General features: G+C 45.8%; 1 protein-coding gene across 1 annotated transcript in view; it reads right to left on the reverse strand.

The window, feature by feature from the left end:
- LOC123667779 (unconventional myosin-Va) overlaps positions 1–15466 on the reverse strand; it is a 75567-nt gene that overhangs the window by 36116 nt on the left and 23985 nt on the right. The window contains exons 10-21 of the mRNA XM_045601618.1: positions 14552–14798; positions 13309–13445; positions 12582–12780; positions 11884–12113; positions 11329–11507; positions 7115–7195; positions 6655–6793; positions 5949–6106; positions 4893–5067; positions 2871–2960; positions 2237–2421; positions 1144–1400 (exon numbers count right to left, since the gene is read on the reverse strand). Coding sequence (XP_045457574.1) covers positions 1144–1400; positions 2237–2421; positions 2871–2960; positions 4893–5067; positions 5949–6106; positions 6655–6793; positions 7115–7195; positions 11329–11507; positions 11884–12113; positions 12582–12780; positions 13309–13445; positions 14552–14798 — 2077 coding nt within the window. The remainder of the gene's footprint in view (positions 1–1143; positions 1401–2236; positions 2422–2870; positions 2961–4892; positions 5068–5948; positions 6107–6654; positions 6794–7114; positions 7196–11328; positions 11508–11883; positions 12114–12581; positions 12781–13308; positions 13446–14551; positions 14799–15466) is intronic.

The raw sequence follows: 15466 nt of genomic DNA on the forward strand, positions 1-15466 counted from the left end.
TATACAGTATCTTATCAGAAAGATATCGGGCCTTTTATCCCCCTTCCCCGGACATGTTAATACGAAAACCACGTTCATGATAATAGATTAATTTCACGGTAAATATAGATACATATTTGCAATTATAAAATATGTAATAATTAACTAAATTGTGTCGATAGGAAAAATTAAGTTCCTGGCCGCCATATTACAAAATAGTACATTAATATTATACTAGTGGTGCGTCTCGGTTTCACACGCGTTAATTGAAGGAAGAAATAGTCTATATACAGCCTTGCTCGGTAAATAGGCTATACAACACAAAAAAATCAATTCCAACCAATACATTCTGAGATTAGCGCGTTTAAGCAGACAAACAAACTTTTCAGCTTTATAATATTGGTACAGATTGTTTAAACAATTTATAGTTTCGAGGGCAACGACACTTAGACAATGCTTTACTGACTAATTATTAATTATTGTTAATGTATTTTGTATGAAGAGCGTATATTAGGAACAAAACTGTTTTAAATAGTTTTAACTACAATTATTAATTATCTGTAATATGTTAAACAAATGTGTGTTAAGGATTATACTTTAATCTCTGAATTCTCTTTACAGCCAAGTTAGTACTAATTTTGTCTGACGGTGCTTAACCTACCCCCGACCATGTCCAGGGGTTCTCCACCTTACTCACACAGGAACACAACACCGCTTGAAAGAAGTATTATTTAGCTGTGATCTTCTGTAAGATCTCGACCTTAATTCACCTTAGGTACTTCCCCAGTTGGGCCGCTACAGATTATGAGCAGGAAATTTCCTGCCGTGCCCTACCTCAGTGAAGCTTTCCTTTACTTTCAACTTACAACTTGTAATTTTTCTTTATATCAGTAGGTCCTAACAAGCGTACGGCTCACCTGATGGTAAGCGATTACCGTAGCTTATAGACGCCTGCAACACCAGAAGCATCACAAGCGCGTTGCCGACCCAATCCCCAATCCCCCCCAGGAGCTCTGGTCACCTTACTCACCAACAGGAACACAAAACTGCTTGAAAACAGTATTATTTAGCTGTGATCTTCTGTAAGGTCGAAGGTAAGGTTAAATTGTAAGGCATATACTATTTCCAGGAACTTACAAATGTAACAAATTTCCAAAAACTCACCCTCAAGAATCATTTCATAGTGTTCCTTAGTACTTCTCAACTCGTTAGCCAGCTTCTCACTCTCCGCTTCCCATACATCTTTGTCCTTCTTGTATTTCTCTTCTATAACTCTCTTCTCTTCTATTAACTTCATATTAGTGTCTTTCTCCTTCGCTATGTCTACACGGAGAGTGTCTAGTAAGTTATCTTTGGCGACGATGTCGACCTTTAGGGCTTTCGCTTCCATTTCCACCAGTTTTAGTGTTTCGACTTTGGCCCTGTTAGTAAATTTATTAAATTTTACTTATTACGAAAAATTTACTTTTATAATTTTGTCAAAATATACTTTTTTATACAGAAAGTAGAGAATCGATGTCACAAATATATATCTACTTCATTTATATATATATTTTGGGGCGCTGAATAGCGGTCTTGTCCGGATTACCAAGTTAGTTTATATTTTAGTTCATTTATAAAGACATATATGGGACTCTGGTGGATTGTTACTGTTTACATTCTAGTTACATCTTGCTAATACAAAGTTTTACCTAATTTTTAATACACATTACATATTTTCACAATAAATAATGCAGTCTATAATTAATTAATTACATGGTCTTTTCATAATATTTATCATATATTATGTAATAAAAACGATTGTGCTTTAGACCGCACGACTGAAGTAAAACTTCTTTACGTAAACTAACTCTCTCTCAGCCCTGCGGTCACCAACCCGCCTGCCCAGCTGGTGACTATGGGCAACACACAGGAGTTCACGCCATTTTTGGCGTGAACTTGTGGAGGCCTATGTCCAGTGGGCTGCGATAGGCTGAAGTGAGTGAAAGAGTGAACTCTCTCTTTCTATTTCTTCACAAACTTACATCTCATTCTCAAATTCCGTTCGCCTCCCCCAATCTCACTTTTAGAAACGCTTCCTCACACATTCACCAGCTCACTCCCCAAGGCAATCGTGTGTACAGAAGTTTTACTACATAAACTTAGAAAAAATTAGAGATTTATAATATCTTGAGAATGTCTAATTATTAATCAACAAGCGATATCAAAACTGATTATTAGATTTTTAATGGCTTGACAAAAACCTAAATTCGGTTACCTTAATTCAGCTATTTGGGCTTGCAGAGGTTCTGTTTTTCTGGCCTTCTCCTGCGCATCCTCCAATCTCTGCTGGAGACTGATGATCTTGTTTTCTAGACCCTTGTTCAAGGTCTTGACGTGGTCTAGACTTCGGGCTTCGATGCGGAGGCGTTTGTAGAGACGGCGAGCGAGCCAACGACGAACCTACATCACCGAATATGGAACCATTATGGTGTTTTTATGGTGAAACCGATAAACAGAGAGACCATGTGATAATAATTTATCATCACCATCGCCATTATCATAACTGCTCTGGTGTGATGGTGCATGTAGTCACCTAAAATAGCGACGGTTTGCGGGTTCGATACCGGCTCGGAATGGACATTAGTATTTGTATTTCTTTCCAGTTTGGATGTCTGTCCTTGGCCACTGTCTTCCATTGGCCTCCCCACCGTGCCTCGGAGAGCACGTTAAGCCGTCGGTCCCGGTTGTTATCATGTACACCTGATAGCGATCGATACTCACAGTAGGGAAATCCGGGGGGGGGGGTCCGATCAAAACTTAACCCAACTAGCCACTTCACTATGGGTTGGAGGATATATAATATTCGTAAAGACGTTATGCCTGGTTGTAAGTTTAAGGGTAGAACTTACCGCAGCTTGACATATGACTATCTGCCTTCTCTTCTTTTTGACCTGCTGCCTCACGAGGTAGCCACGAGCGTAGCGTTGTAGGCCGATAGTCTGAAATATATAACTTATTGTAATATTTTTTTACCACTATAACTACAAACTAAAACTAGCAAAAAGCCGTACGTATGTCTCAACTGATGGTAAGCGGTTACCCTAATCTACAGATCCTTGCAGCACCAGAAACAACTTTGTTACTTTTTGAAATAAAACTTCTTGACGTATGCTTGACTTGGGGAGTAAGCTGGTTAATATATGACGAGAGCGTTACGAAGTGTGATCGGGCGAGGCGAACGGAGCAAAGGAGAGAGAGGTGCGAGCACATAATTTCTCTCTTTCTCTCATAGCCAGTTACGTTTCGTATGTCTAAGACACAGGCCTATTGTGCAGAAGTTTTACTTCAGTCGTGTGGTCTAAAGCACACTCTTTCTTTTGTGGTGCGTAGAAAAAAGTCTAAAAATAAACAAACCTTCGGAATGTTAAGTATTACGTATGTATTCGTAAATGAGAGAAATTAAATGTATGTATACTCGTATGTCACCAACCCGCCTGCCCAGCGTGGTGACTATGGGCAACACACATGGGTTCACGCCATTTTTGGCGCGAACTCGTGGAGGCCTACGTCCAGCAGTGGATAGTATCAGGCTGAAGTGATGATGACGGTGATGATGATAATCGTATGTTATTTAATTAACTGCTTTGTGTATTTTTTTAAAGTCTGTAGTTTTACAATATTATACATATTTGATATTTTAAACGAATAAAAAACCAAGTGGGAAAATATCCGGTTCGAAAGACCAATTTTTTTTACTTTTCAATTTTGTACATGTCATTTTATTATCACATCAATAATATGTAATAAATCACATATAGTCAGAATTTAAACAATCCGCGACTATATCAACAAGGACATTCAAAAATAAATTTGATTCATTTTTGTAATAGGGAATAGGACAAATTTTCAGAGAGCGTTTTATATTAATCTTTATGGATACTTATTTACATAGAAAGTAAAATTTTATTTATTTATAGCCTTTTAGGTAGTCAAAATCAGGTTTTAATATTGTTTGTTTAAAAATCCCACCAAAACGCCACGTTATGTCATCTGAGACCGCGTGACGTCATTTGGAGTAATAACAATGGGCGCGTTCCACTTAAACCCACATCGCCATCGATCACAACCGCTAAAATTGCCGTTCCACTAACGTAAAAAACGCCGCGGGCGTTGTGGGTGAGTTTTATAAGTGGAACGCATATTTGGGCGCTGTTAAGTGTCAGGCATCAGCTGTGTGCTCGCAATAGCACATAGTATAGTAAGAACATGATGCGGGCATTGCGGACGCTTAGTGGAACGCGGCCAATTCTTGATCCTACAAATGACGTCACGTACTGTAGTTGGTGTTTCAGTACAGATTAAAAATATTGTTAATGATAACATTTTATTTCTTCATTTATAAATTTTTAAATGAATTATATTAAATTATTATTCGATATATAATCGTAAAACAGAATATCTATTTTATCTAAGTACATTATAGATTTTAATCTGCTTACTGTCCAATTCCCTATTTACTGATGTAGAGCACAATAAGAAATTTCCTGCTCAAAATATGGAGCAGCCCGACTGGGATAGTATCGATCCTCAATCCTCGCCTCGATCTTACAGAATATCATAGTTAAATAATACTGTTTTCAAGCAGTGTTGTGTTTCTGTGGTCAATAAAGTGACCTGGGGGAATCCGGGGTAAGGTCGGCGACACGCTCGTGATGCTTCTGAAGTTGCAGACGTCTACAGGCTAGGGTAACTCACCATCATGTGATCCTTACGCTTGTTTGCCGACCTAGTTATATAAAAATATATTCTGATTGTCTATGACGCATTCCTACGTGTACTGTAGACGCACACGCACACATGCGCGTGCGTATCCGCGCGAACGTGTGGGTATCGAGTGTCAGCCCACGTCGAGTAGACAATAAACAGCTTACGGCTCTGAGAATCTTCTTGTTCCTGTACAGGCGCCGCGCCAGACAGCCCCGCGCGCGCGCCTGCAGGCCCAGCGCCAGGCGCCGCAGCCGCCGGAACTTGCTCCGCGCGAGCCAGCCGCGGGCGGCGCTCTGGATCTTGACCGCGGCGCGGTTGCGCCGTATCTCTTGCACTTTTCTGTCACGTGAAATTACGATTATACCAGCTGAGCCTGCGACTTCGTCAGCCCGGACTAGTTATTATTAAAAATAAATACATTTTTAAAATAAAATACTACTTGCTATATAAGCTATCTGCCAGTGAAAGTCCCGTCAAGATCGGTCCGGCCGTTTCAGAAATTAGCCGGAACAAACAGACAGACAAAAAATGTAAAAAAATGTTGTTTTGGTATATGTACATGTATATTACAAGCAGACACTCCAATTTTATTTATTTGTATAGATATTAGAATCAAAGTATGTAAGTTGAATCTCTTTTAAGAAATTGCGATTTATCGGCCGTATTTTATTGAGTACTAACTGGCTTCAAAAACGTAACTTTTACGATGTACCATTTTTTTAGCCACACTGCAAACACTGCAACGTCGAATACAAAATCCGACGGCACCATTTCCAACTCTAGCGCGTCACTAGATGACTGAATGAAATTTTATTATCAACCGCTCTGATCGACGTCCAAACTGTTTTTGGCTCGCTTCATATCTTGTGAGCGTTTATCAATCAAGGATAGCAAACATTAATTATTACGGAAAATGCTGTTCGGACGATACGTATGTGTGGCTGAACGTTATATAATATATATACAGCGGACAAGCATCAGCTTCAGAATAAAAAAAGGAACATCAAAATCGGTACACTCAGTAAAAACTTATAACGTACCACACAAAAAAAATCGTCTTTTCTTGCAGTTTCAATATTTAACTCGACAATAACTTTTATGAAACACATAAGTACAATACTATTTACCATATACAGCTGCGAAACATCGAATTGAGCGCATACTCTTTTTTTATAATCGCATAAAAATATAAACAGCCTTCGGCTCCGTCAAACCCTTACTTCCTGACGAGGAAGCCCCTTGCCCTCGCCTGTAGACCGTGTAGAGCGCGAGTGAGTCGCTTGTATCTCCGCCTCGCTAAGAAGCCTCGAACACAGCTCTGAACCCTCACACAGTACAGTCGTTGCAAGTCGGCTCGGACCTTTTCCAAGTATGCCACCTACGACCGACAATTTTTTATTAAGTAAATAAACCATCAACTCACCGGACCCCCCCCCCCCCCTTAATACGGGAGCACAAACGCCTAGACCACTACAAACATCTGTGTGGTCAGCGCAACAGCCAATGCTGTGACCACTACCAGTGATTTGTCAAACTGCAGCACTATGTAAAGCCCCTAAATCATAGAAAACAAATGCAGATTTCAAATTGAAAGCATCTTTGAAAGGTTTAAACTTCTCATTTGTTAAGACGATCAATAACAATATCCACATTACTCAAGAATAAGGTGTTTCCGGCTCGAAGGACCAATGTTTTAAATAAGTTTTTTTCGAATTTATATTAAACGAAATATGAAAATGGAAACCGACAATTGTTTTTTTTTTTCTGCTATAATTCCTCTAAAGTTATTAGAATAAGGTAGAGAGCAATTTAAAAAAGGTATTCAACATACCTCAGATGTCTTTAGAAAAATAAACTTATTTTCTTAAAAAAACTGGTACATTTTTCCGCAATTTTTTTTTTTTTTTTTTTTACTTGAACACCTACCTGTCCAGCCCTAAAGAATATCTTCGTAGCTCCGAACTGATATTTGTCTGGATCTTTGACGTGTCTCTCCAGGATTATTGAGCAGGTCTTCTTGATGTTCGCTCGGTCTATGTCTTTGTGGCGACAGAGCAGGCGGTATCTACGACATTTTAATTATAAATAAATATGAAAGAACTAAATATCTTTCACATACACATGGTCGTCTGTTCCTAAGATGAATAAAATAAATAAATGCTTCACACTCAACTACCCCCAGCAGGATTTCCTGTTTTGGGGTCCGGAAACAAACACAATATACAAACACAAACGCTCAGACCACGACAAACATCTATATGGCCAATATTCCTCAACCCATAACTCCTGGCGTAGACAGCGTGATCACTGTAACTGCGCCAATGGGCTAGTCTCAGTTGTTAGTGATTAAATGACATTAAATTTGGTTTAATCCTAGTAAACTCACCGTTGGAAGAAGTCCTGGTAGAGCCATCTTGATGGGAAACCAGCTGACGATATCCTGATAGTTTCTAAAACACCACACGCTCTGCAACAAAATGTGTATAATAATTTAAATGCAAATTCAGGGAACAACAGGAAATATCTTGTTCGAGTTTCGGAGCAACCTGAGTATCTCGATATTACGTAAGATCACAGCTACACAGATAAATAACACTGTTCTCACGTAGTGTTGTTCCTGTGGTGGGTAAGTTGGACAGAGCTCCTGGACAACACGTTTGCAATGTTCCCAAATTAGTAGGCGTCCATAGGCTACGTAAACTGCTAACGATCAAGCTGACCGTAGACTTGTTTGTCAACTTCTTAGCATAAAAATATAGTGCTAAACATTGCATAAAAATTCACTAGTTCCATACTGCCCAAGTACAACAATTTCGTCCTCATGGGTGCGCGCATTAGGTCTTCTATTCCCAGAGTGTGGACAGATAGAGACGGACAGATAGAGAGGCTCACCGGAGCTGGTGCACAGCGCGCGCCGCGTCGAACTGGAAGGGCTGCTTGGTGTCGTTGGGCTTGATGCAGCGCACGTAGTGCGGCGTGGTGGCCGACAGCGTGCCCAGAGTGTGGACAGATAGAGACGGACAGATAGAGACGGACAGATAGAGACGCTCACCGGAGCTGGTGCACGGCGCGCGCCGCGTCGAACTGGAAGGGCTGCTTGGTGTCGTTGGGCTTGATGCAGCGCACGTAGTGCGGCGTGGTGGCCGACAGCGTGCCCAGAGTGTGGACAGATAGAGACGGACAGATAGAGACGGACAGATAGAGACGCTCACCGGAGCTGGTGCACGGCGCGCGCCGCGTCGAACTGGAAGGGCTGCTTGGTGTCGTTGGGCTTGATGCAGCGCACGTAGTGCGGCGTGGTGGCCGACAGCGTGCCCAGAGTGTGGACAGATAGAGACGGACAGATAGAGACGGACAGATAGAGACGCTCACCGGAGCTGGTGCACGGCGCGCGCCGCGTCGAACTGGAAGGGCTGCTTGGTGTCGTTGGGCTTGATGCAGCGCACGTAGTGCGGCGTGGTGGCCGACAGCGTGCCCAGAGTGTGGACAGATAGAGACGGACAGATAGAGACGGACAGATAGAGACGCTCACCGGAGCTGGTGCACGGCGCGCGCCGCGTCGAACTGGAAGGGCTGCTTGGTGTCGTTGGGCTTGATGCAGCGCACGTAGTGCGGCGTGGTGGCCGACAGCGTGCCCAGAGTGTGGACAGATAGAGACGGACAGATAGAGACGGACAGATAGAGACGGACAGATAGAGACGCTCACCGGAGCTGGTGCACGGCGCGCGCCGCGTCGAACTGGAAGGGCTGCTTGGTGTCGTTGGGCTTGATGCAGCGCACGTAGTGCGGCGTGGTGGCCGACAGCGTGCCCAGAGTGTGGACAGATAGAGACGGACAGATAGAGACGGACAGATAGAGACGCTCACCGGAGCTGGTGCACGGCGCGCGCCGCGTCGAACTGGAAGGGCTGCTTGGTGTCGTTGGGCTTGATGCAGCGCACGTAGTGCGGCGTGGTGGCCGACAGCGTGCCCAGAGTGTGGACAGATAGAGACGGACAGATAGAGACGGACAGATAGAGACGGACAGATAGAGACGCTCACCGGAGCTGGTGCACGGCGCGCGCCGCGTCGAACTGGAAGGGCTGCTTGGTGTCGTTGGGCTTGATGCAGCGCACGTAGTGCGGCGTGGTGGCCGACAGCGTGCCCAGAGTGTGGACAGATAGAGACGGACAGATAGAGACGGACAGATAGAGACGCTCACCGGAGCTGGTGCACGGCGCGCGCCGCGTCGAACTGGAAGGGCTGCTTGGTGTCGTTGGGCTTGATGCAGCGCACGTAGTGCGGCGTGGTGGCCGACAGCGTGCCCAGAGTGTGGACAGATAGAGACGGACAGATAGAGACGGACAGATAGAGACGCTCACCGGAGCTGGTGCACGGCGCGCGCCGCGTCGAACTGGAAGGGCTGCTTGGTGTCGTTGGGCTTGATGCAGCGCACGTAGTGCGGCGTGGTGGCCGACAGCGTGCCCAGAGTGTGGACAGATAGAGACGGACAGATAGAGACGGACAGATAGAGAGGCTCACCGGAGCTGGTGCACGGCGCGCGCCGCGTCGAACTGGAAGGGCTGCTTGGTGTCGTTGGGCTTGATGCAGCGCACGTAGTGCGGCGTGGTGGCCGACAGCGTGCCCAGAGTGTGGACAGATAGAGACGGACAGATAGAGACGGACAGATAGAGACGCTCACCGGAGCTGGTGCACGGCGCGCGCCGCGTCGAACTGGAAGGGCTGCTTGGTGTCGTTGGGCTTGATGCAGCGCACGTAGTGCGGCGTGGTGGCCGACAGCGTGCCCAGAGTGTGGACAGATAGAGACGGACAGATAGAGACGGACAGATAGAGACGCTCACCGGAGCTGGTGCACGGCGCGCGCCGCGTCGAACTGGAAGGGCTGCTTGGTGTCGTTGGGCTTGATGCAGCGCACGTAGTGCGGCGTGGTGGCCGACAGCGTGCCCAGAGTGTGGACAGATAGAGACGGACAGATAGAGACGGACAGATAGAGACGCTCACCGGAGCTGGTGCACGGCGCGCGCCGCGTCGAACTGGAAGGGCTGCTTGGTGTCGTTGGGCTTGATGCAGCGCACGTAGTGCGGCGTGGTGGCCGACAGCGTGCCCAGAGTGTGGACAGATAGAGACGGACAGATAGAGACGGACAGATAGAGACGCTCACCGGAGCTGGTGCACGGCGCGCGCCGCGTCGAACTGGAAGGGCTGCTTGGTGTCGTTGGGCTTGATGCAGCGCACGTAGTGCGGCGTGGTGGCCGACAGCGTGCCCAGAGTGTGGACAGATAGAGACGGACAGATAGAGACGGACAGATAGAGACGCTCACCGGAGCTGGTGCACGGCGCGCGCCGCGTCGAACTGGAAGGGCTGCTTGGTGTCGTTGGGCTTGATGCAGCGCACGTAGTGCGGCGTGGTGGCCGACAGCGTGCCCAGAGTGTGGACAGATAGAGACGGACAGATAGAGACGGACAGATAGAGACGCTCACCGGAGCTGGTGCACGGCGCGCGCCGCGTCGAACTGGAAGGGCTGCTTGGTGTCGTTGGGCTTGATGCAGCGTACGTAGTGCGGCGTGGTGGCCGACAGCGTGCCCAGAGTGTGGACAGATAGAGACGGACAGATAGAGACGGACAGATAGAGACGCTCACCGGAGCTGGTGCACGGCGCGCGCCGCGTCGAACTGGAAGGGCTGCTTGGTGTCGTTGGGCTTGATGCAGCGCACGTAGTGCGGCGTGGTGGCCGACAGCGTGCCCAGAGTGTGGACAGATAGAGACGGACAGATAGAGACGGACAGATAGAGACGCTCACCGGAGCTGGTGCACGGCGCGCGCCGCGTCGAACTGGAAGGGCTGCTTGGTGTCGTTGGGCTTGATGCAGCGCACGTAGTGCGGCGTGGTGGCCGACAGCGTGCCCAGAGTGTGGACAGATAGAGACGGACAGATAGAGACGGACAGATAGAGACGCTCACCGGAGCTGGTGCACGGCGCGCGCCGCGTCGAACTGGAAGGGCTGCTTGGTGTCGTTGGGCTTGATGCAGCGCACGTAGTGCGGCGTGGTGGCCGACAGCGTGCCCAGAGTGTGGACAGATAGAGACGGACAGATAGAGACGGACAGATAGAGACGCTCACCGGAGCTGGTGCACGGCGCGCGCCGCGTCGAACTGGAAGGGCTGCTTGGTGTCGTTGGGCTTGATGCAGCGCACGTAGTGCGGCGTGGTGGCCGACAGCGTGCCCAGAGTGTGGACAGATGGAGACGGACAGATAGAGACGGACAGATAGAGACGCTCACCGGAGCTGGTGCACGGCGCGCGCCGCGTCGAACTGGAAGGGCTGCTTGGTGTCGTTGGGCTTGATGCAGCGCACGTAGTGCGGCGTGGTGGCCGACAGCGTGCCCAGAGTGTGGACAGATAGAGACGGACAGATAGAGACGGACAGATAGAGACGCTCACCGGAGCTGGTGCACGGCGCGCGCCGCGTCGAACTGGAAGGGCTGCTTGGTGTCGTTGGGCTTGATGCAGCGCACGTAGTGCGGCGTGGTGGCCGACAGCGTGCCCAGAGTGTGGACAGATAGAGACGGACAGATAGAGACGGACAGATAGAGACGCTCACCGGAGCTGGTGCACGGCGCGCGCCGCGTCGAACTGGAAGGGCTGCTTGGTGTCGTTGGGCTTGATGCAGCGCACGTAGTGCGGCGTGGTGGCCGACAGCGTGCCCATGAGCGCGGACAGCGAGGCGCGGAACTGCGCGCCCACCGTCGCCTTCTGGCCGGACGCGCGCCGGCCTGGTTGCTGGGGGGTGGGGGGGGGGCGGTATAATACAGGTGAGCGTATTGCATTCATATTTCAACAGTGAACACACGCACACACGCATTTACGTTCGATCACTCGCTTCGATCGCACGCACGCACACACGCACGCACGCATTACTATTTTTTTTTAAACTTATGTATTCTAGCATTTGGAGAAAAATTATTACAGTCGAACGCCATCTGAAGGGTTTTCGTCAACTGAAATACGTTCTAATTAACTAAGATTTAATTTGTTAATGAGCATGGCATAGCTATTTTTCAGCGATTTAAGCACTATATTCTTATCTCGAATAAACTACAGTTAACTTATAAAAATATATCTTAAATTATATTTCAACAAGAAGCATGAAACTTACAGTCAAACTAGCAAGCGGTACTGAAGGTGTAGTTCTTCTTCTAGAAGGTGGAGGCAAGGTAGCTGATGAACTGGTCTGTTCAGGGTCAGCCAACATGACCCTCACGAGTCTACAGGCGGTCCCTGATCGGATGCTCTCGAGCTGCTCCTCCAGGACTGTATCCCGGTTCTTCTCCAGGAACCCCCCACACTGGTATTCCACGTTGTCCGCGAAGTGTTTTATTATAAACGCTGTTGGGATACCAAAACAGGGTGAAGGTGATGTTTTCGGATATTGCATAAATTTCAGTTTCAATCTTTGTAATTATATTGTTCCTAAAAACTGCTCTGTCGACTGCTCTCCTAAGCTGATCCCAATAAATAAACCAAGTGAAACTTTTACAAAAAGTTGCTAAGTTACAACAAGAAATAATATAGAACACGACAGAGTTAACTGAGATAGGGCCCAGCAGGACATACCCTGCTTAAAATCTGGAGCAGCCCGACTGGGGAAGAGAACATCGACATTACATAAGACCACAATTAAATAATTCTGATTTTAAGCAGTGTTGTGTTCCTGTGGTAAGATAACCAAAGCTCCCAGGGAGCTTATAAAAATTTCGTAATACATTTAGCAGTTTTTTTTTATTTTGAAATACGATAAAAAATCACCAAGTTTCAAAGTTATCCAATACTTCATTAAGCTGGTAAGCTACTTACCGGCGTCCCCGAACCTAGGTTTGAGGAAATGCGGGTACTTGGCACATTTGTCATGGAGCTTTGCCACGAACCCGCGGTCGGAGCCCTGCGGCACCCGGCACTCTTCGTCCAGAAGTGCTAGGACACCTAACCGGTCCTCTATAAGGTTTATGCATGGCTGGTTGTCGTAGAAGTCAATCATCTTCCATGATATCTCTTCCTGTCCATATTTACGGTTCACGTTAATTTCTTTATTTTACATATATTTAAAGGGACAAACAAGCAGACGGTTCAAATACACTAATTTCCTTACATACAAATAAAAGGGCAACCAGCCTCAAATTTACACTAATATTTGAATAATAAGTATTGAAAAGTGCTTTTTAAGAGATTGTGACTTCAAACAATTTAAAATTCTTCATGAAAATAAATTTGTGTCAAGTAAAATTCTTGGCATTAATATGTGCTACAGAAATTGCTCGATGAAATTTATTTCAATGGTAAAATGGCGAAAATGTAGTAATAGCACCATAGGAAGAATGTTTTTTTTTAATGAGTAGCTACGGAGTTTCTTGCCGATTCTTTTCTGCAGAATCTGCATTCCGAATCAATACGGGCGAATCCCGGTCGTTAATTTGTAAAATGACGATTCATAAGGTCCTTTAAAGCTTACCTTAATGACGTAATTTTTGATTTTGATTTTAACACACAATTTCTGGATCTTTCAGAACTTTTAACCATTTCTTACCTTAATATATTCATCCTGTTCCAACTTGAAGACGTGTGAGTTGAACTGTTGCTGTAACTTCTCGTTGGCATAATTGATGCAAAACTGCTCGAATGAGTTGATCTCGAATGTTTCAAAACCGTAGATGTCCAGCACACCTTGGAACGAATAACTAATTAAATGAGTTCAATAGTTCAAGATACTGGCGGAAGGGACCAAAGTGACACAGTAAAAGATTGAGTTTTTTGGAGAGTAAAAATTGTGAGAAACTTGTGACAAAATTAAAAAATTAATCAATAATTTGGTTTTAGATGTGGAAATGATTTAACATGTGTATTTTGAGATGAGAGTCACTGTATTATCTATTCAAAATATTTTAAGAAAATGGAACCTAATTATTGTGAGATATATTTCGCCTTGTTGAGGATTCTTTTCTGAAAAGAAGTGGACTAGCAAATGTGCTCGTGATGTGCAGTATATCTTCTACTATACAGATAAAGAGTTACATGAAACGCTTAATTCTTTACGCTATTCCAGTTTGGGCTAGGCGACAGTTTCCTTACCGAGAGTAACAATAATAATTATCGTGTATTTATGTTCATCATCATCATCATCATCATCATAGCCCTCCACAAGTTCACATCAAAAATGGCGTGAACTCAGTGTCTTGCTCAGAGTCACCACGCTGGGCATGCGGGTTGGTGGCCGCAGGGCTGGCTTTGTCGCACCGAACACGCTGCTGCCCGTCTTCGGCCTGTGTGTTTCAAAGCCAGCAGTTGGATGGTTATCCCGCCATCGGTCGGCTTTTTAAGTTCCAAGGTGGTAATGGAACTATATTATTCCTTAGTCGCCTCTTACGACACCCACGGAAAGAGAGGGGGTGGCTATATTCTTTACTGCCGTAGCCACTCAACAGATACTAACTAACAGTATTTATGATACTAACCAGGAATTAAATCTCGCAACCTTTAGCGTTTTTGGAAGAAACTAACGGGGTTTTAACTACCGGGATTTTTTAGTAATATATCCAAGAGATTAATAATCATGAGAGGCTCAAATAATCGGAGGTCCGAAATACAAATTATAATATATCATATGGCTATAATGAGATATCACGTGTGTGTGTGTGTGTTTTTTTTTTTTGTATCTTTTTTTTTCACCGAATGCGCGATTGCTAAACAAAAAAAATCCAGCAAAAAGATACGTGATTTTGTGATATGGGAAGAGGGGGAAAGGTTAAGAGTATAGCTAAGAGCGTACTCACCGATGAAGTGTCTCTTAGCGTGTCCAGTATCAAGCGCTCGGTTGACTGCCTGTACTAGCCACGCGAAGAGTTCCCCGTACAGCCGCTTCGCGAGGGCATCGCGGGCAAATTCCGCCTTCCTAACGTCCATACGTGATACGATAACTTCATGAGCGGATGCCAGACGCCGGTGTGTGAGCCAGCGCGATAGTTCGGGACGCGATACTCCCAGTAGAGAGCATACCGTTGAAAGGTGAGCGTCATCCGACTATAAAAATCTGCTAATTACTCTTTTTTGTTCTTGCTAAAGTTAAGAAAACAAAAAACCCTATCACATATCCCTCATATCATCATAGCCCTCCCCAATTACTCTTTTTTGATGTAAAAGGATCTCACCCTATCGCAGTCCACGGCTAGGCATAGGTTGACCCAGGTTCGGGTTAAATTTTTCACTTGTCCGAAATCCTCATTTGGGCAGATAGGCCAGTCAATTTGGGCAGATCATAGATCCAGTAAAATCCATAATAGTTTCACCATCAGACAAATATGCAAATACTAATCTACTTTCTAAATCTATTGGACCCCAAATTTCTCCATTCAGGTTTTACAGGAAATATCTTCACTTATATTAATAAGACGCCGCTTTGGCACAACGGTTACAGCCATAGATTGTACCTGTTGCGTTGGCGGTTACGGGTTCGATCCCCGCACATGACAAACATTTGTATTGGCCATACAGGTGTTTGCCGTGGTCTGGGTGTTTGTGCAGTCCTTGTGGGTCTCCCCGCCGTGCCTCGGAGAGCACGTTAAGTCGTCGGTCCCGGTTGTTATCATGTACACCTGATAGCGATCGTTACTCATAGTAGGGAATATATCCGGCAACCCGCATTGGAGCAGCGTGGTGGATTAAGCTCTGATCCTTTTCCTACATGGGGA

The sequence above is a fragment of the Melitaea cinxia genome, chromosome 29, assembly GCF_905220565.1.
Source record: "Melitaea cinxia chromosome 29, ilMelCinx1.1, whole genome shotgun sequence".
In the NCBI taxonomy this organism is placed as follows: Eukaryota; Metazoa; Arthropoda; class Insecta; order Lepidoptera; family Nymphalidae; genus Melitaea; species Melitaea cinxia.